We start from the raw sequence: 20,228 nt of genomic DNA on the forward strand, positions 1-20,228 counted from the left end.
TCGCCGCGGCGCCCGCGAGTGACGTCAGGAGCGCACAATGTAGCGCGCCCCGCGCCGACTCCCCGCCCATTTCCCTGCGGCGCCCGCGAGTGACGTCGGACGCCGGACTGCCCGTCTCTCCCTGTGGCCTGCTCGCCTTCCGGAGAGGCCCGCGAGCCGAGGAGCATGAACCGCAGTCGCCAGGTGACGTGCGTGGCCTGGGTCCGCTGCGGTGTGGCCAGAGAGACGCCGGACAAGGTAAGGCTGGTCGCGGGGAGCCTGCACGCCGGGCCTCCCGGGCGAACCCGGCCTGGTCCCGGTCGCGACGGCGCTGCGGACCCCGCGGGCTGGAGGACGCGGGGCCCTGGCTGAGGGTCCGGACCCGCCGAGGCCGCCCGCATCTTCTGGCGCACGGAAGAGAGCGCCCCGTGGGAACCCGCCGTCCGCTCCGCTGCTCGGCGTGCACCGGGGCCGGGCGCGGCTGTGGCGAGGGTCACTGGTGTGAGGCTGCAGTCGAATTGGGAATTTCTTGTCATCCGGGTGGGAATGGGAAGTGGATGTGACACGTTATGAAAGAAAACCTGCGGGAGGTGGAGACTGAGTCTGTAGCACAGCGGAGGTTGTTAGCGTATCTATTCATCAGATACTGAGTGGTTCCTGCAGGCCAGGCGTTGTTCAGGGTTCTAGGACAGATGTGAAACAGGCCCCGCCTTTAGGTAGAGTATGTCAGCAGGAGCCAGTGTTATAAATGGTGTAAAGGGGTTAATTGATGCCACATAGGGACATAAAGGGAATGGAGCGGCTTGGACGAACATTTCATGGGAGTGAGGGGTTGGAATATCCTGTAGCTGTAAATGCCACCAGGACACAGACTGGGCACTGTTCTGGCGTGGCTACAGCATGCACTCGTTACAGAGTTACAGAGTAGGGGCAGAAAATGACTTAAAATTTGTTGAAGTAGAAAACAAGTGTTAAGAGGGATTGTTCAGACCAGAAATAAGACAAATAAGTATCTTTTACTTAAATTTAACCTTTAATTTCTAGAGCTGACATTCTTGAGAAAATTTCGGTATTACTATGGCTTCTTAGTAGAAAATGAGTGAAACTTGATTGAGTGATCATCATTTTAAGCACTGAACTGTGTGCTTAGGTAAACAGTGAGAAGTCAGAATCTGTCTTGAAAGAGCTCTCAGTTCAGTAGTGATGGGCGTATTTTAAAGGTACTGAAGCATAGTTTATGTGTGGGATGCCAGTTTTGAAGTGAGGCGAACTCCGTCCGGATTAAGGATGCCCACTGGGAAATTGTACAGGCAGTTGGACAAGTGGGACTGGAGGGTAGATTAGTAGAGGGCAAAGTCTGGAATGATGAGTTTAGAAGTGATGGCTTTAGTCTTGAGAGTGAATGACCTTTGGAAGGATGTGAGCCCCGTGAGTGAATACTTCGCAGTAACAATAGAGGAAAGAGCAGACAAGTAATGTAAGGGTGGTTTTGTTAGGGGTGCTATAGGGAAGACAGAGAGGCATCCTAGAAGGAATCAGATAATAGGCATGCTAAGAATTTCACTTATATTAAATCGAGAGATCCAAGGTTAGTGTTTGATGATGTTTCTTGAAGTCCTAATTTACATTTGTTTGCAAACCTTTTTAATTCAAAGACTTCCCATAATTTCACTAAATACAGTAATAAAGTGTTTGTTCTCTTACAGGTAGAGCTAAGTAAAGATGAAGTAAAGCGTCTCATTGTTGAAGCAAAGGAAAAGTTACAGTACGTTTCAGGATGTTGCTGTGTGTAGTCCAGTCTTAACTCCTGATGGCTTGGTGGTCTCATTACTAGAAGGTACCATGTGGGTGATTTCTTTTTTCTTTTTGTTTTTGTTCTAATAGAGAAGAAGGTGGCAGTGATGAAGAGGAGGCAGGCAGTCCTTCAGAAGATGGCATGCAGAGCGCCCGTACCCAGGCACGACCCAGGGAGGCTCTGGAGGATGGTGACCCTGAGGATGACCGCACGCTCAATGATGATGAGCTGGCTGAGTATGACCTAGACAGATACGATGAGGACAATGACCCAGGTGAGACGCACTCGCTTCTGCGGGTTTGTAGTCACACGCTCAGCATGCTGGACCATGCTTGTGGTATCTGGAGCTTTACTCTTGAGTTTCATCAGTCACATAATCTGGACAGAGAATGTGCTTCCTAAATTAGTTTAGAAGAGAAGCTCTGATGCACTGCTCTAAGACGTAAATCTGAGCTCTTAGGGAAAATAGTGTGTTATTGCACACTTGAGGTTTAATCACCTGTGACCCACTGTGAATTCTTGTGTGCAGCCACAGTATCCTCAACTTATGTGTTTATACCTTTCCCTCGGTGGCATTCACTTTTTTCAGGATATGTGACTGTTGAGACACTGTTGCTACAAATGATTAGAAAAAGAGAACCCCAGGTTCTAAGAGAAAAAAAGAAGATAGAGCCAAGGCTTAGGTGGTGTAGAATTTCAGGTAGAAAATCTTGGGGGAAATAGCTGAGAAGATATATGCAGAAGTATGTTGCTCTTTTGGGAAAGGAAGTATAAATAAATAGGTACAGTGGACTGGTGAAAGCTGGACGTGCGTCTTGGGGACTGCCAAGCAGACATTCCGCTTCGGCAGGCTGAGCAGGTTGAATAGGGTAGTTACTTCACTTCTTGCAGTAAATGTTAATGCTTTTTGTCATCACTGACCCTTTTTCCCTTCCTGAGCTTGGCTTCCCCATCAGATGGGTGGGACAGGAATACAGGGTTGTGGGCAGAGCACTGTGCTGAGCAACACTGTGGCAAGTGTCAGAGGATGCTCTTTCTTTGCCTAAGAGCCTGGATTTGTGCAGGAACTCAATGACCAAGTGTAAAACCTACCAATTTTATTAAATGTCTAGTCTTGTGCCAAGTTTTCTTGGGATGATAAAGTGCATTTAAAATAATATATTTTAAAAATCTTATGGTAGTTTTAATCAAGCACTAAAATATACCTTTATCTGATAGAGGTTCATATTGAAATGCTGAACAAAATATATGCTTTGTGGGATGTGCTTTGAAAAGCCTCAGATATGCGAGAAGACAGGATAGAAGAGACAGCATAGAGAAATAGTTAATTGTCAAAGCTAGGTGACAATGCCCGAAGTTCTTTATACCCTCTCTTCTTTGATTCAACTAGAAAATTTCCATAGTACAAAGTTTTTTAAAAGCCAGGCACCTATGGGTTGATGGTAAACACTATGGGGTACCCAGTGTTGGAGCGTTTAAAGATGGGCTTTGCATGGTGTAGAAAGTCCCTTCTGTACATGTCAGATGCCTATGACCCATCAACCCTGCCTCCTGCAAGAACTTCCCATAACAGTTCAGTGTGTCTTCCTTTTCCTGAGCTTCCTGTTACTCTGGGTCTGAGGTACGCTACTCCTGTAGATATGCCATAAAAGAAGAATGCCATCATCAAGTAAGTTTGCAAGCCTATCAGAAATCCACTTTAAAGGTGAAGTATGAATGGCTCATAAATTCCTGCCCTGTTTCCTTTCCCAACTATGGATGATTCATAGCTACCTATAAAATAGGTGGCTGGATTGCTGTCCAGAGATCAATGTCTTAGGAAAATGTTTTTGTCAAGAGGACCACTGTGTTCATTTTGGTTGGTGAATTTGTGCAGATGCTGAGACTCTTGGTGAATCTCTCTTGGGACTCACAGTCTACGGGAGCAATGATCAAGATCCTTACGTTACACTGAAGGATACGGTAAATACCCACATCACTTTCCTAGTCATGCTCCTGTTAGAAAGCCTGGCCGGATCTCTGCCTCTAACCAATGACCTTTCACCTGTCCACCTAGGAACAATATGAACTTGAAGATTTCTTGATCAAGCCTAGTGACAATCTCATAGTTTGTGGCCGAGCTGAACAGGAACAGTGCAATTTAGAGGTGCATAGTAAGTAAAATACGTCCCATGCTGAAAGGTTTCCTAGAGGACACTAAACTGGCCACATTAGTTATTGGTAGGGAGCTGTAGGTACAGATCCTGCCACACCCTTGAGCTGGTGACGCAGTTGAATTTTATGCAGACTGCTTCCTGGTCATTGTTGTGCACGTGTGTAGTCCGAGGCATCACTTTGGTACCGGACCTTTCTTAGGGCAAGAAATGGGCCCCCTGGGACTTTTTAATGGGTTTTGTTTTTTTTAACTTTTCTTTAAATGTATTTGCCAGTTTTTCACTTTTTCTCCTCCACTGTAGAAACCTGGAAGTAAAACAATTAAAAAATAAAAGAAAACTGTGTAATCCCATTATCCTGAGAGGATGACTTGCCACCCTGGTTTTCACTCACTTTTTTGGACACGTTTTATGTGATTAAGATTATGCTGAATAGACAGGTGTTTAATCTTGCTTTTTTTTTTTTTTGGTACTGGGGATCGAAGTTGGGACCTTGCGCTTGCAAGGCAGGCGGCGGCACCACTGGGCTAAATCCCCGGCCCTAATCTTGCTTTTTTTCAGGTATTTCCTCTTCACAAGACAATGTACTTTGTTTCCCCCCTCCTTTTCTTGGAGAATCAGTGATCCAATGCAGGATCTCGTGCTTGCCAGGCAGGTGCGGCACCACTGAGCTACATCCCCAGCTGAGACATTGTACTTTCTTCATAATAATTCAGCCCAGGGCCAGGGATTTGGCTAAGTGGTGCTGCAGCCTACCTTGCAGGTTCAAGGTCCCAAGGGCAATCCCCGATACCAAAGGGAAAAAAAAAAGAGTGGCATAATAATTCAACCCAGAGGGCCATAGTTTCCTTTTGCGACCAGCAGATTTCCTAGCTCAGGTAATGTTTGTACCACAGCTAGGGATGAGTGCTCTGTAGAAATCTGAAATAGGCAGTGATTTGAAGTCTGAATCAGATTTTCTCTTTTGAGGTGCTGGGTGCCTAACCCAGGGCCTCACGCATGCAAGGCAAGTGCTCACCACTGAGCTGCGTTCCACTCCTTAGCTTGGATTTCTGAAACTTAAAAACCATCAAGGCCACCTATGGAAAGCCTGTGGCTTAGGCCCAGTTAGGCTCACTGTGATCTATTTATGAAATTTTTCTACAAAAAGACTTTGAATAGCAGGCACTGTAATATGAAGTTGTTCGCTCTTAACTCTTGATATCTTTGAACATTTACCTATTTCAGGTGAGAACCAAGCTGGTTAATTTTATTTTTAAGACCAGTTCTAATTTCAGAATATTAAAACCTTATTATACTTGTTTTGTCATCATTTTCATCTGAGAACATTACAGTCATTCCCTGGAACTTAGTGTCAGGAATTGAGAAAAAAGTTAAATGAAACAATTGTATTTCTACTCCTTGTGAGTTAGATCATTGTACATGTCAGTTATTAGATTTGGAGAGAGTCTTTATGCAGCTTGTCTAGATTCAGCTTCACAGCTGTTCTCTAAGGTTGATCAGGTTGTTGCCTTGACACAGTTCAGAGTATGTTTTAAAATAGCATCACCAGTTTTATTTAACATGTAAGTGAAGTACACTGAACAAGATTGAGGGTTTTGCAGGACCATTGTTTAATCATTTGAACATGCATTCTCATCGTAGACTGAGATGCTAGCACATTACAAGCAATCGGCTAATCCCAGTCCCATCCCAGAAGGAGAGATGCAGAGAACTTAAAAATCTTCAGCTTCTTGTATTATTTACTACTTTCTTAATAAAAAAGTATGTTCATGGGTGGTGGGGAAGGAGGATTCTGGTTAGTGAGCTGTATTAGTGTTAAGATTTCACAGTCATTGATTTAAACATAGTTTAGTTCCTTAACTTTGTTAATGTTAATTGTCCAGTTCCTTTAGTTGTTACATTCAGAAAGAATGTCCCCATGAGTTTCATTTGCCTTTCACAGTGTTGGTCTTTATAAACTTTTTGTTTTAATATTAAAGAAGAACAAATTCTTGGCAAGCATTTAGATTTTTCAATATGAGTCGATTTTCCCCAGTGGTTTTTGTTCCTTCTCTCTGATAATCAGTGCGACCTTGTTTGTCTGTGTGATGAGTGAGTGGGAGCCAGGACCCCTTACCTGGGCGGCATGCTGCGGGCTGCGGGGTCTGTCAGCATCTGTGTTCCACTTTGGGGTGCCAGGTGCTGGGAATATATTAGACGTTCAGAAATGCCTAGTGTTGGCATTGCTTTTTAATGTCGCACATGTGTCTTGGTTTAGTAGAGTGTTCTGTTAGCATGTGATACCTAGCATGACCTAACTCAGAAGGACGTAGAAGTACAGTTGTTTCACTTAACCTTTTCTGGGCTGTGATTTCTGATGACTCTTACTCTGCCTAAATGATGAGCTTTCTTCTCACCCTTTTCAGTTTACAATCAGGAGGAAGACTCGTTCTACGTGCACCATGATATTCTCTTGCCTGCATATCCTCTGAGTGTGGAATGGCTGAATTTTGATCCTAGCCCAGATGATTCTATTGGTAATTAGAAAACTGAAGCTTGTTCAGTGGTTCCTGTTGTGGTTCTGCAGACTATGTTCTGTGCGAGCGTGTTCAGAACTGGTGCTGATGGATCGTGAAGTTACTGTTACTTCCTGTGCTGTAGTTAACGTGATTCTGAACACACCAGGCTTCACTGTTGGGGTCTGTGTTTGCTCAGCCCTCAGGGAAGCTGAGAAGGGCGCTGTTCTCTGCAGGACAGGGCCTGGAGACCTTGGGCCTAGCACCCTTCATGCCCCCTAAGGACCCAGCACAGTGCGCCAGGGTCTGTCTGAGCTGGCAGCTAGAGTTTAGTGGCATGACCAGTTTGAAGAAAACAACAAGTACAGCTGAGTGAAGAGGCTTGTCACAAACAGGTTTTCGGATTGGCTTTCTTAGCCACATCTGCTCGGTATTAATAGAGGTAAATAAACACTGGTAACATTGACCCCGTCCATCTTGTTTACAAAGCTTCTCCACATTCACAGTCTGACGTGGGCCTCATAGCATGTATGAGGAAGGAAGGAGGGGTGCGCCCTGAGCCTGAGAGCTGATGCCTGTCCCCGACCCAGCAGCACAGCACTGGAGCCAGTTAGACCCAGGCAGGGCCACTGGGGCCCTGAAGCAGACCCTGCAGGTGGAGCCTGCTGTGCTGCGTGTAGCCACTGCTTGCCCACTACAGTGGGAAGTGTGTGATGAGATGTTACTTTGTCCTTTTCAAAAAGTAATAAAAGTGCATTGCTTCTTTCTGTAGGAAATTACATTGCTGTGGGAAACATGACCCCTGTTATTGAAGTGTGGGACCTTGATATCGTGGACTCTTTAGAGCCAGTTTTCACACTTGGAAGTAAGCTTTCGAAAAAGAAGAAAAAGAAAGGAAAGAAGGTAAAGAAGTTAGCAAACATCCAGACTCCAGAGGCAACTGGAGATAAGTTTCTGGATAGGGAGGGGGATAAGAACAGACACGTGTGCTTAGCCTCCGGTGTCGAGGTCTCAGTACCTGTGCAGTCCTGCAGCTTTTTAAACTGTTAGGATGGGGGGAGGGGGCAGTACTGATATTTGTAAAATTAGCACCTGGATTAAGAACTCTGTACTCCCTGTACGCCCTGTAGAGAGCATTTATCTAAGATAGCAGGGAGACACCATGTTCATTTCATCCTTCAAGCAAGTTTGTATTGTGCAGTGATCTTTAAAATGTGGCACTTTTTTACATTAACACAAAATAATTAAAACCATTATTGCAGAGTTCCTCCACAGAAGGGCATACTGATGCTGTCCTTGACCTTTCATGGAATACGCTAATCAGGTAAAAGAACTGCCATCCGGTAGGGGGTGAAAGCCTGTAGCAGCGCGGCCTGAAACCTCGCGCCCACACCTGTCAGTCCGTGCGCCGTGGGCCTCTGCCTGTTGGCTCCTCCGCCCGAAGATGCTGTGTGCCTCTGTAGCCCCGCGCTGCTGTCTGTCCCTGCCCACCCACCAGCCTGCACCGCTCTGCGTGCGTGCATGCGTGCGGGGAGACAGTCTTCTCTCTTTCCTCTCACATCTCAGCCACACACTCTTTTTTTTTTTTTCTCCTTTAATGTATGGTAAAGGATAGAAAAATCAGAAGGTAACCACGGTAACCGTTTTCAAGTAAAGTGACTCCCGTTGTGTCCATGTTGCTACGCAGCTGTCGTCAGAATCCGTATCAAAGCTTCATCTTCCCAAAGGGAGCTCTGTACTTCATTAGCACTAGAACCCAGCTCCCTGCTGCTGCTTCCCAGCCCTGGCAGCCGCCCCTCTGTCTGCTGTCCCTGTGAAGGTGACTGCTGTTTCATGTGGGTGGAACCACAGTGTTTGCTCCTTGTGGCCAGCTTGCTGCATACACATAACCTCTTCGGGCTCGTCCGTGTAGTCACACCTCTGCCCACGTCTGTGCACACCCACGGATGTTCACTGGGTTGCGGGCACCTGTCAGCTGCTGCGGTCATAATACTGCTGTGAATGAGGACACACAGGTGTCTGTGAGGCCCTGCTTCCGGTTCTCTCAGCTGTCATCACTACCCTTACAGTAATTGTCTTTGTGAGTTTTTGAGGAGCCACATTATTTTCCATAGTGGCTGCACCATTTTATATCCCCACCAGCAGTGCACACACGGGTTCCAGCTTCTCCGTAGCCTCCTGACGTTTCTGTCTTTTTGATAGTAGCCGTCCTACACAGGTAGGAAATGCTATCTCCCTTTGCATTTCTCAGTGATTAGTGGCACTGAGCAACTTTGTGCTTATTGGCCCTTGTATATCTTCTTTATGAGAAATGTCCTATTGAAGGCCTTTGCCATTTTTTAATTTAGTTGTTGGAGCTTATTATGTATTCTAGATACTAATTGGCTATTTTCCCTCCCACCCGGTGGGTTGTCTTTACTTTCACAGAATCCTTTGCAGCATACATTTTTCATGTTGGTGACAGCCAGCTTATTTTGTTATATGTGCTTTTGGTGTTGTGTGTGAGAAACCATTGCTCAGCCTGAGACCGCTGACCTGGCTCTTGTCAGAAATCAAAAGTGCCAGGGGTTCTTCCTGGCCTCCGCACTCTGCGGTCCTGTAGTGCTGTCCTTAGCAGTGGCACATTGTTGTGTTTACCCTGACCTTTTGGTTCATTCTGAAATCAGGAAGGATGAGCTGCCCAACTTTGCTCTTCTTTTTCAAAATGTGTTTTGGCCGCCCTGGGTCATCTGCCTTTCCCTGGGAACCTCAGAATCAGCTCATCCCTTTGTTGAAGAGGCTGTCTGGGATTCTGAACAGACCAGCCCACGCTGGCTGCTGGTTCTGTCTTCACTTGATCTTAGCCAAAAGGCAGAGAAGTGACTGTGTCTGTCTTAAGAGCACAGAGTCTTCCTAGAGCGTGTGGCTGTCTCCCACCTAGCCATTGCTCTCAACAAGCACCGGTAGTTCTCACCATGGAAGTCTTGGGTTTCTTCAGATAAACCCATTCCTAAGCGTTTATTCTCATTTTTGTACCGGAGATCAAACTTGGGCCCTTGTGCTTGCAAGGCAGGCGGCGAAACCACTGAGCTAAATCCCTGGCAAAGCGTTTATTCTCTTCGATGCCGTGGGAAAGGGAGTCCTTTTACTCTTACTGCTTCTGGTTTTTACAAGGTGGTCTAATTTGTTTCTCCCCTCTCTCAGGAATGTGCTGGCTAGCGCGTCTGCTGACGGTACCGTCATTCTGTGGGATATGTCCCTGGGGAAACCGGCAGCCAGCCTCGCCGTGCACACAGACAAAGTATGCGATCCTAACCCCTGGGACAGATGCTGGCTGGAGAGCATCCCAGCCAGTTTTACGTGGCTTTTTGTGGTTTACAAAGTGCCTTCATAGCTGGGTGTGATGGCACCTCCCTATAATCCCAGCACCTTGGGAAGCTGAGGCAGGGGAATGCAAATTCGAGGCCAGCCTTGGCAACTTAGTAACTTAGGCCCTGTCTCAGGTAGGGGATGAGGTCCAGTGTGAAGGCTCTGGCTTCAGGCTCACGTGGCAGCTCCCTGGGTCTTCCCAGAGCCCTGCTCAATAGGCTTGATGCTCACTTGGCACTGCAGAGCCAGTGTGCATGGCATGCCAGCGAGCAGCAGCAGCAGCCAGCACGTTCACAGAGGCTCCTCTGCAATGCAGAATGCAGGCGAATGCGCAGAGTCCTCGGGGCCGCTTTGCACAGTGAGGGATGTGAGCCTTCCACATTTGCATAAGTGCCAGCCTTTATCTGGAAGCGCAGTTTGCCTTTTGGAGTACGCCATGCATTTGTTTCTTTTTCCTTTTCTTTTCTCAGTCCTGGGGATTGAACCTAAGGCCTTTGCACTGAGCTTCATCTCCAGACCCTTTTTATTTATTTTTTATTTGTGGATAGGGTCTCACTGAGTTACTCAGGCTGGACTCAGACTTGTAGTCCTCCCGCCTCAGCGTCCCTCAGTGCTGGCACTTGTTTTGTTACACAGCGCTGAATTTCCAAGGGAAGCATTTGTAGAAACACTGCCCAGTCTGCTGTCCCCGCACTCCAGGCGACTTAGCACAGACAGCGCTTGATCTCAGCGCCTGTCTCTCCTTCCTCAGGTCCAGACTCTACAGTTTCACCCGTTCGAAGCCCAGACCCTGATCTCTGGATCCTATGATAAGTAAGGAAGCACCTGGGGAAGCGCGTGGCTCCGTGTTCACCCTCTTGGCCCACTTCCGAAGTGCAGTTGGTGCCAAACAAGACGAGATCGGGCGCCTGCATGTCTTAAGTTGTGAGCACTGCTCGTGTCTCCCTGAGGCCTGTGGCCTCCTCAGTCTGTAAGGCAGTATAGTGTCGTAACAGTGGACCTAGAGAATTTGCAACTTCTTTGATTTTTTGTGTGTGTGTGTGTGAGCTAGGGTCCCAGTCACTAGCGGCTTATTTGATCGTTAGAAGGTGTATGTTGTGAAACAACCCATCCCAGAAGGTACAGGCCTAAATTAGGGCACTGAGCGTGCTATTTCTCATGCCCGTGAGGCTGGGCTGGCGCACTGGGTCCTCCTGGCAGCTGTGCCACAAGGGCCGTTCAGGGTGTGCGGGCACACGTGGCCCTGCTCCTGGTGTGTCACACCCTCCTAGGAGCAGGGTGAGCCACACGGGACCTCAGGGCATGGCACCATGGTGAGCAGGGGCCCTGCCGTGGGAGGGGCTGTGCTCCAGTGAGGAGTCTCAGTCCAGGGCCGGGCCTGAGGTGGAAGACAGGGGAGGATTCAGAGCCACGCAGAGGCTTTGGTCAGGTTCTGCCCTCCTGCGGGGTGGGAAGTTCGCCCTTTTGGGTGTGATGCATGCAGAGTCATACGGGCACACCCCCTGCTTTGTCCAGCACAGTGCTGTACTCTGGGAGGCAGCACTGGCTGAGACGTGAGTCATGTGGCTCTGAGCCCACGAGGGGCGGACACCAGTGGCCTGGATGCTGCAGGAGGTCAAGGCCACTGTCACGCCAGCGCCACCACTGCCTTCAGGTGACAGGACTGGAGTCACCTGAAGGGAAAATCAACTCATTGTTTTCTGCATCATTTTAGAATCTTAAAACAGGCTTTACTGAATTTTGACCTCATTAAACATAAGCGTAGACACCAGAGAGCCGGTCCCGGCCCTCATGTGCCTACCTGTGTCCAGGTCCGTGGCTCTGTACGACTGCCGGAGTCCAGACGACACCCACCGCCTGTGGCGCTTCAGTGGGCAGATCGAGCGGGTGACCTGGAATCACTTCGCCCCTTGTCACTTTTTGGTAAGAATACACAAATTACTATTTCGAAAGCCTTTGTAGGTTTTTAACAACTTACTGTCTCTAGTTCCATTGCAGCAGGATTCTCTTTCTGTATTAACAGTGTTGTAAGTGTTTGGAGCTTATGATTGAAAAGATGAGGTTTGTTTTTTTTTAACAAGACAGTGGCTTAGCCACAAAAACACTGGTGGCTGTGTGAATGATTTTACTAGTTGTCAGCCATTCCAGAGTATGCCATGCTTTAGTTTTACTTACTGATCGTTTTGTGTTTTTTGCGAAATTAAGCCTAGTTAATATTCCTTTTGTATGTTAACCAGTCCAAGTTAGTCCAACCAGTCCTTTATCTAAATCTTCATCCTTACTCGGAGTGCTAGTGGTGAGGATGAGAGCTTGTTTGATTTACGGCACTGTCTCCCACAGAGGAGAAAAGTAACGCATTCTGTAAACACCTGCCACGCTGCAGGGTGCGTTTCCATGAAGTGCCCAGAGATCCATCCCGCTGACATTTCTGCCCGGGAGAAACGGCATCCCAGGGTCTGTCTGGGAGGTAGATGAGCTTCACGTGCCCGCAGAGGGAGTGTGCACAGTTAACCTCAGCCCTTCAGCCCTGCGCCTTGACCCAGGAAGTGCTCAGTGAGCCGCCCTGTGGCCAGACCCCACCCCAGTTAGCATGAGAGGGTCTGGCCCTGTGAGGGCTGTGCTGGCCCTCGTCTGCCGTCAGACACGCCTCCTGAGGTGGCTCGCTAACAAGCGGTCATGGATACCCAAGCCAGCGTGTAGGGAGGTGGGTGGTGACGAAATGGGCCCCTTCCTCCTCAGCTTTTGGCCCATGCTCAGCCCCACCTTCAGGATGGCCTAGTGGCCCCTTCTTTCTCCTCCTCCTCCACTGTGCTGGCTTTGCTGGCCCATAACCCATTCCACCCTGCTCACCAGCGCCGCCCTGCAGCCTGATGGGCACATCAGCAGAATTCGCCACGTAAGTGTAAGTAAGTGCAGCTGGGCCCTGCCTGAGGTCAGCCTTGGTGTCTGTTAACTGTGGTTGAGTGCCAGGGAGTCCTCGGGAGCGAGTCACTGCTTGCCACTGATGCCATCGTCCTGGACAGTGATCTTGCCTCTTAACTCCTTCCAGGCCAGCACAGACGACGGCTTCGTGTATGATCTGGACGCGAGGTCAGACAAGCCGGTGTTCACACTCAACGCACACAATGACGAGATCTCCGGTGAGTGGGAGCGCTGCCTCTCCCCGGGCCAGAGGGGCTCGCGATGCAGGGAGTCTGAGCACTGTGCCTCCCCAGGTCTCGAGCTGAGCAGTCAGATCAAGGGCTGCCTGGTGACCGCGTCAGCGGACAAGTACGTGAAGATCTGGGACATCCTGGGGGACAGGCCAAGTCTCGTTCACTCCAGGGACATGAAGATGGTGAGGCCCTGACATCTGGTGTTTTGTAATCTGCCGGCAGCCCTCGTCTCCTCTGGGAATCGCTGCTTCTCAGAGTCTGGATGTGGAAGGTGGTGAAGTTGGAGCTGATTAGGTGGGAGGTTGTAGCTCAGGGCAGCTGCAGAGGACTCGGTGACACTCTGCCTCCAAGTCCACACGTGATGGACAGTCACCTGGTGAGATCATGAGAGGTGGGGGAGGACGTGAGGAAGGGCCACATTTTTGCCCTAAAATCAAGACCACTGCAGGAACTCTTGGGCCTTAGGGAACTGGAGCTGCTGGGGTCCAAGTATTTTATCTGTGTGACCTCATTACATAACTGGTTCTGACTGCACTGCAGTTGATTACAACATACGTGCTAGCACAGGTCTAGAATAACCAGGATTCTTTCAACAAATTCTGAGCACCTACTCTGTCAGGCGGTGTGTTATTTAAATTAGACTGTAGCTACAGTGGAACACCACACCCCTGTTAAAACTGTATTTATTCAGCCATGGAAGGCAGGTTATAGAAGTAATCTTTGTAGTACTTCCCCATGCCTGTGTTTGAATCTAGCAGACTACATCCCAAACACCAGCAGTGGTCATCCCACTGAGATTTTCATACTTGTTCCTGTTATACTTTCTGTAGTACATATGTGTTATCCAGTAATGAAAGCGTTAAAGGTGTTTAAATGACTCAGGGATGGGGGTGTGGCCCAGTGCTAAAGCACTTGCCTAGCAGGCTTGCGACCCTAGGATTTGATCCTTGGCAGCGTGAAGAAATGTCATAGTGACCTCTGGTGTCATTGTCACTGGAAAAGGAGAGCTGGGGATTCTGGATACACACAGCCAGTGAGATTTCTGGGAAGACCCTGAGAGTGATGAGGACGGGAGAGCGAGTGTTTAGAGTATGCCAAGCTCGCCCAGCTGTGTCACACCAGTCCCCTTCCCCCTTGACTGCAGTGCACTGGCTTTGTGTAACCATTCAGACAGGAGGTTCCAGTCTGGACGAGGTAGGGTCTGGAGCTCTCTGGAAGGGCAGAAGTCACTGACCTGTTCTCTCCCCCAGGGCGTTCTCTTCTGTTCTTCGTGTTGCCCTGATTTGCCCTTTGTGTATGCCTTTGGGGGCCAGAAAGAAGGCCTCCGTATCTGGGACATAAGCACCGTCTCTTCAGGTGAGACTTCCATTGGCTGCTCTTGCTGGAAAAGGCGATGCAGCGTATGTGACTGCAAGACAGGCAGAGAGCAGGGCAGACACAGCCTGTACCTGTAGTGGACCCCTCACTGCAGAAACACTCCTGTGTACAGGTCATTTTGACTTCACATTTTAGGTTAGGTGCACATCTTTTTTTTTCAGTACCAGGACTAGAACTCAGGACCCTGTACTTGCCAGGCAAGTGTGGCACCACTGAGCTGCATCCCTGGCCCAGGTGTAGATTATTTTTATTCATTTATTTATTTATTTGTTTGGTGCTGGGGATTGAACTTGGGACCTTCCGCTTGCTATGTAGATTATTTTTAAAATGTCTTAAAATGGAAAGGTCTAGGAAAGCTAGAAGTACAGCATGTTTCAAAGAACAGCCCTCCCCTTCCAGTTACCAGAGTGAGTGAATCTGTGCACTTCTCAGCTGTCTGCGAGATCCACCCCTTTCCTTTCAGGAGACCCCAGCTCGGTGATGGCGAGCGCTTCAGAGCTTGCAGTGATACAAACAGCCCCCTGCAACACGCATGCCATAGGCTCGCTGCTTGTTTATTATTTTGAGCAAGTCTGATGTGTCCCACAGAGAAAATCTCCCCACCGTGATTCCTGAGTCCTACCTGCTGCTGAAGGGTCCTGAGGTCTCCCTCGGGGTTGTTCTGATTTTAACTCACGTGCAGAGGGCCCTACATCCAGAAAGTTGTAAGCTGGTTAAGATACAGGGCAAGAAAACAGGCAACAAAGTAGAATAAAGAAAGGACAGTCAGTGGGCATCTGCTGTCAAGGCAGTTAGATAAATCCAGGACAAGCCAAGGTGAAGTGTGAGAAAGAAGTAGACCATTAAAAACCAGTCTCCTGCATTCAACACATTAACTTAGACTTCCAGGCTGCTTACTTCCTTTCCCGTTTATAAAGTGTTAAATGTTTTCAGAAACTTTCCACCAGAGGGGAGAGAGCCTTACTGCTCAGTTTTTCCATCCGAGTCTCTTGTGTGTTACAGACTTAATTTCTTGACCTGGTGGTTTCCTAACAGTTTCTTTGCCTTGTAGTAAATGAAGCATTCGGAAGACGAGAGCGGCTTGTTCTGGGCAGTGCGAGGAGCTCGTCTGTCAGCGGCCCTTTCGGGGGCAGGGGTGCAGAGACTGCAATGGAGTCCTAGCTTGCGTCCCTGAACCTGGGCTGTGTCTAGCTGCCGCTGTGGGGAGTGACAGAAGCGGACTCGTTACACAGAGCTGGGCTTTGTGCTTGCCTCATGTGGGTGCTGCGGGTCCTCATATTTCTTGGAAACAATAATTTAAAAAATGTTTTTTAACTAATGAATTGTTTAATGTGCTGTCACAGTAAATCTTAAGTTTATAAAGTAGGTAGTAACCTATAGAAAATTCTTCTCTTTTTTTTTTTGAGACAGGGTCTTGCTATGTTGCCCAGGCTGGCTTCAAACTCCTGGGCTCAGCAATCTCCTGCCTCAGCCTCCTGAGTAGCTGGGCTCCCAGGTGCATGCCACCATACAGGCTTTAGAGTTTAAGAAGGGAAAACACTGTGATCCAAACCAGTGTGTGAAACTGTGCCTGGCAAGGTGGGGATTTGGCGAAGACTGCACAGGCGACTGAGAACAGGCAGGTGCCTCGCAGACTCCTTTCCTGACGTGACGGTTCTCAGTTTAATGCCCGTGACTTGAAAATGTTCTCAGGAGCTGCTCTTTTGTTTTTGGTACCAGGGATCTGGACTGCACTTGTAAGGCAGGCAGCGGCACTGAGCTAAACCCCAGCCCTCAAGGGCTGCTCTTAGTTTGGTACATAATTGGAAGGTGCCGCACCTTTTCTTCCTGGCACAGTCAGAGGAGGCACATTCACTTTCAAACACTGAAGGCCTGTCCTGTGCCTGGTGCCATTCAGGGCATGAGATCATCACATGAGGAAGTCCCCGCTCTCCACCCAGCGGAGTCCTGACTCCTATGAATGCTAACAGGCAGTAAGGAGACCCAGCCCTAACCTGTCAGATTGCCGTTCCAGGTCAGACAACTGGCATAAAAGGGGTTGCAGCTTGGATTCACCACGGACAGCACATTGAAGGATGGAGTAAATACTCTTGTTTCTTTGCCTTGGTTTGGCTTTTAATCAGATAGTGAAATAAGCTCTAAATCAGGGGTCTCCAAACCCCAGGCCATAGACTAGTACCTGTCTCTAGCTTGTTAAAAACTGGCTGCACAGCAGGAGGTGAGCAGGAGAGCAAAACTTCACCTGTATTTACAGCTGCTCCCTGGCACCTGCTTTACATCAGATCAGCAGGGCTGTTCGGCTCTCATAGGCACGAGAACCCTGCAGTCAACTGTGTTTGCAAGGAATCTAGATTGCACACTCCCTGTGAGGATCCAACAAGGAATCTAGATTGCACACTCCCTGTGAGGATCCAACAGCCAGAAACGAGTAATAGTAGTAAGGTGCACAATAAATGTAATTCCCTTAATCATCCCAAAACCCCACCCCCCACCTCCAGGTTTGTGAAAAAATTGTCTTCCACAACAATGGTTCCTGGTACCAAAAAGGTTGAGAACCAGTGTTCTAGATGATTAAAACGTAATGACAGCAATTACAAATAATGAGTTAATAATAAAGTCTGCCGGTACAGAAAAGTCCAGGACCAGATGGCCTCACTGTGGAATAACGCCAGACCTGAAGAACACCAGTGCTTCTCTGAAAGTGTAGAACTGACAGGGAAGGGCCTTCTAAACTCGTTCTGTCGTAACATTACCCTGTTACCAAAGTCTGAAAACAACCAAACAGGCGAACTACAGACCAGTATCCCTGATAAACTTACAAAAATGCCCCCAAAACACTAGAAATTGAATTCAACTGCACATCAAAAAGAATACACCATGATCGAGTTGGTTTCATTCCAGAGATGGAAAGATGATGCAACATACACAGATCAATAAAAGTAATAAATCATAAGAAGAATAAAGGGTGAAAATCATGTGATCATCTGAATAGATACAAGAAAAGCGTTAGATAAAATTCAGTCTCCCCTCATGATAAAAGCCCTGGACATACTAGGTAGAGGAGGGTCATACCACAATAAAGGCTGTTGTGACAGGCTTACAACCAACCACGGCTTGAAGGGGGAAAAGTGGAAAGCATTTCTTGAGATCAGGAACAAGACAAGGATGCCCCCTCTTACTCAATATAGTACTAGAAATTGTAGCCAAAGCAATTAGACAAGAGAAAGAAAAAGCAGACATATAGGAAAGAAGCCAAATTATCTGTTTGCCAATAGTACAATTCTATATACACAGAAAAGCCTGAAGACTCCACCAGAGACTTAAAACTGTTCGATGAATTCCACTAAGTAGTAGGATGCAAAATCAACATACAAAAGTTAATAGCTTTCTGTACACTAATATGTTGAGAAAAATCATAAATGCAACCCCACTTACAATAGCTACAAATGCAAAAATAGGAATAAAGTAAAAACCAATAAAATTACAAAATGCCAATGAAAGAAATTGAAGACACTGAAAGTGGGAAAACCATCCATGTTTGTGAATTGGAAGAATGAATTGGTGTTAAAATACCCATGCTACCCAAAGCAATCTATGCAGTCACTGCAACCCCCATCAAAAAACCAATGAGAACTAGAAAGAATTCTAAAATTCATATGTAAAACAAATACGTGCTGAAGGAGTAGACCATCCTGCTTTCTTCTTGCCATGAAATGCACTATTTGCATCCTGGGAATTGCAGGTGCAAAGTAACCTGGCTCCCTTTCTTTTGTGACAGCCTGTCTAGCCAGGCACTCGGGAAAGACCTGAAGTGAACAGTATGCCATCACTCCCGCTTTGGAATAATTCGCTTTCAGGGCCAAATGCCAGCTGTCCCTAACCCATTACACGCGCCAGCTCACAGAGGTGTCCCTGCTTATGAGAAACGTACCTCACAAGTGCAGTGCAGTTATGCCACTGGAGGGAGCGGCATGACACAGGCAGAAACGAGGTGCGGGACTAGAAGCAGAGCTTGAGCATTTCTGCACTTCCTGAGGACGAACTGGGGAGACCTCTGGAGGAGAAACACGGACACTGAACAGGAAATGCATAAAGCCAATATACCTGAATTTTATTTTCAACATTTAGAAAACTGGGATAAATCCTACTTTTATAATGTTCTGTACGAACTAAACAAATGGTAAACTAAAATGCACAACCACTGGAGAACACGTCTGAGGGCAATGCAGTCCCAGTGCCTCGCAGCATTAGCTGAAGAAGTCCTACAGAACTTACCACCCAGTGATGGATGATTCAGGATGTAGGTTTCCCCAAAGCAGCCATTTCCTCTCCCCGCTGTCCCACTGCAAAGCCCACGTCCAGCCTGAGCCTCAGCAACAGAATAAAAAGGGGTCAGCAGGTGGGAAGGGGGTGCAAGGGGACAGAAAACAGAGTGAAGCCGCACCCTGCTCACGAAATGAGTAGGCCTCCCCAGGTGGACAGCTTAGATTCTGTGCGGCCGCTTTTAATGGGGGGCCCAGGGTTAGGCAGCCTCCCCCACTGTCACACAGCACCTAAGGCAGCACTAGGAAGAAAGCTCATTCTCGCTCCTGGTTTCCGCTGCTCTGGCTTGTGGTGAGGCAGACAGCACGGAGGGGCGAGCACCGAAGAGCAGAGAAGGGCCGGTCCCAGGTTCCCCTCAGTGCCCACCTCCTCCCAGAGCCCTGAGGCTGGGCCCCAAGCCTCCAACATGTGATCCTCGGGGGACATTTGAGATCCAAACCACAGCACTTCAGTGTGTGCCACAGGGAGAGCCTGGCTGCCTCTATAGACCAGGCATCGTCGCGGGTCACACCAGACCAACACCTGATACAAGTGCACGTCACTGCAACTGGAAACAGTCATCCCTGAAAATCGCCTGTCCTGTGTCCCAAATCTCTGTGTTGGTTTTCCAGACGCTCTCTCTCCACTGTCTTCCCCCAGCCCGGGCTTCTCTTACGGCACCACAGAGCCGGGCTCCCGCTCAGTTTTCTTTACTCCTCCAGAGTGACTCTCACTCCTGCTCGTACATTTCGGTAACACTTTGCACCTAAGGTCATGCGTAACATGACGCCATTCCAGCCAACCACAGCCAGTGTCCCGTAAGACGCTAAGGGGGCCGACACATTCCTGGACTGATGACGTCACCAGTGTCATAACTTTGGACAATGCTCACGCCAGGGGTGGCGCTGGTGTCAACACCACTGCACTGCCGGCCCTGAAGTACAGCTCACACAATGTCGCATGGTACTTAGTACCTGATGGGATGGCAAATGGCTCACTGGCTTTGCAATCTGACTACGTAGTGTGCTCTTTTAAGGCAGGGAGTGATGCTGCATGCCAGCAAGCCCAGGACTTGGGGGACTGAGGCAAGAGACAGCCGCATACACCAAGTGTCCCTTCTGTCCCATGCTGGCATTGAGAGGCCACATGGAGGGACTGTCCTGTGCCACTAGGTTTGTGTGAAAACACCCTGGATGCTTGCAAACCTAATGACGCACTGCTGGGAGCAACGTGTACCTGTGTGCTGCTGCCGTGGCCTGACTTGCATCCCACGTACATGTCTCCATCTGTGTCCTGCGTGGCTCGCTGGGGGTCCACGGAGAGCTTGAGTCACTGCGAGCCTCTCACTTCCTCGGCGTAACCGGAGTGTAAAGTCAGATCCTGGAGGGCCGAGTCTGCACCCGCACGGGCAGTCCTCTCACTTTTCCATTCTCCCTGTGACACGACACGACACGACATGACAGGACACGTTAGGCTGGGCTGGCACTTCCACAGTTTCTGAAAGGCAGGCTGGCCCGAGGGCCAGGCAGACCCCAGGGCCTAATGACCCCCGAGGGTGTGCATCCGGTGGCCATGTGGCCGGCCCACTGGAGATGGGGACTGGCTCGAGCGCTGGCTGCTC

The 20,228-nt window shown here is 48.6% G+C and overlaps 2 protein-coding genes across 30 annotated transcripts in view; one reads left to right on the plus strand and one right to left on the minus strand.

The window, feature by feature from the left end:
- The first annotated feature begins 64 nt into the window (after positions 1-64).
- Positions 65-15,623, plus strand: Pwp1 (PWP1 homolog, endonuclein). Of its 3 annotated transcripts, none has more exons than XM_004844788.2 (15): positions 65-237; positions 1,686-1,744; positions 1,864-2,048; positions 3,651-3,736; positions 3,831-3,927; positions 6,336-6,446; positions 7,198-7,328; positions 7,688-7,749; positions 9,609-9,705; positions 10,525-10,586; positions 11,585-11,696; positions 12,823-12,913; positions 12,989-13,110; positions 14,179-14,284; positions 15,357-15,623. In XM_004844788.2, exons 1-15 carry the CDS (start codon positions 166-168, stop codon positions 15,464-15,466), a joined length of 1,503 nt encoding a protein of 500 aa, XP_004844845.1. In that variant the 5' UTR covers positions 65-165; the 3' UTR covers positions 15,467-15,623. The 3 variants fall into 3 exon arrangements, with proteins under 3 accessions (XP_004844845.1, XP_012927705.1, XP_087048987.1); XM_087192861.1 differs by having other exon boundaries at positions 85-237; positions 1,686-1,764; XM_013072251.2 differs by lacking the exon at positions 14,179-14,284.
- Positions 12,822-20,228, minus strand: part of Prdm4 (PR/SET domain 4) — a 29,158-nt gene continuing 21,751 nt past the window's right edge. For 4 of the 27 annotated variants that reach the window (XR_015443648.1, XR_015443667.1, XR_015443656.1 and 1 more), the window contains exons 12-13: positions 14,163-20,041; positions 12,822-13,301 (exon numbers count right to left, since the gene is read on the minus strand). The gene's annotated coding sequence lies outside the window, so the exon portion shown is untranslated. The remainder of the gene's footprint in view (positions 13,302-14,162; positions 20,042-20,228) is intronic. The other 23 variants (XR_015443666.1, XR_015443664.1, XR_002394925.2 and 20 more) reach the window with 23 other exon arrangements.

This window comes from Heterocephalus glaber, unplaced genomic scaffold (genome assembly GCF_053883595.1).
Source record: "Heterocephalus glaber isolate CG9 unplaced genomic scaffold, H.glaber_assembly_v1.0 deba00001572, whole genome shotgun sequence".
In the NCBI taxonomy this organism is placed as follows: domain Eukaryota; kingdom Metazoa; phylum Chordata; class Mammalia; order Rodentia; family Bathyergidae; genus Heterocephalus; species Heterocephalus glaber.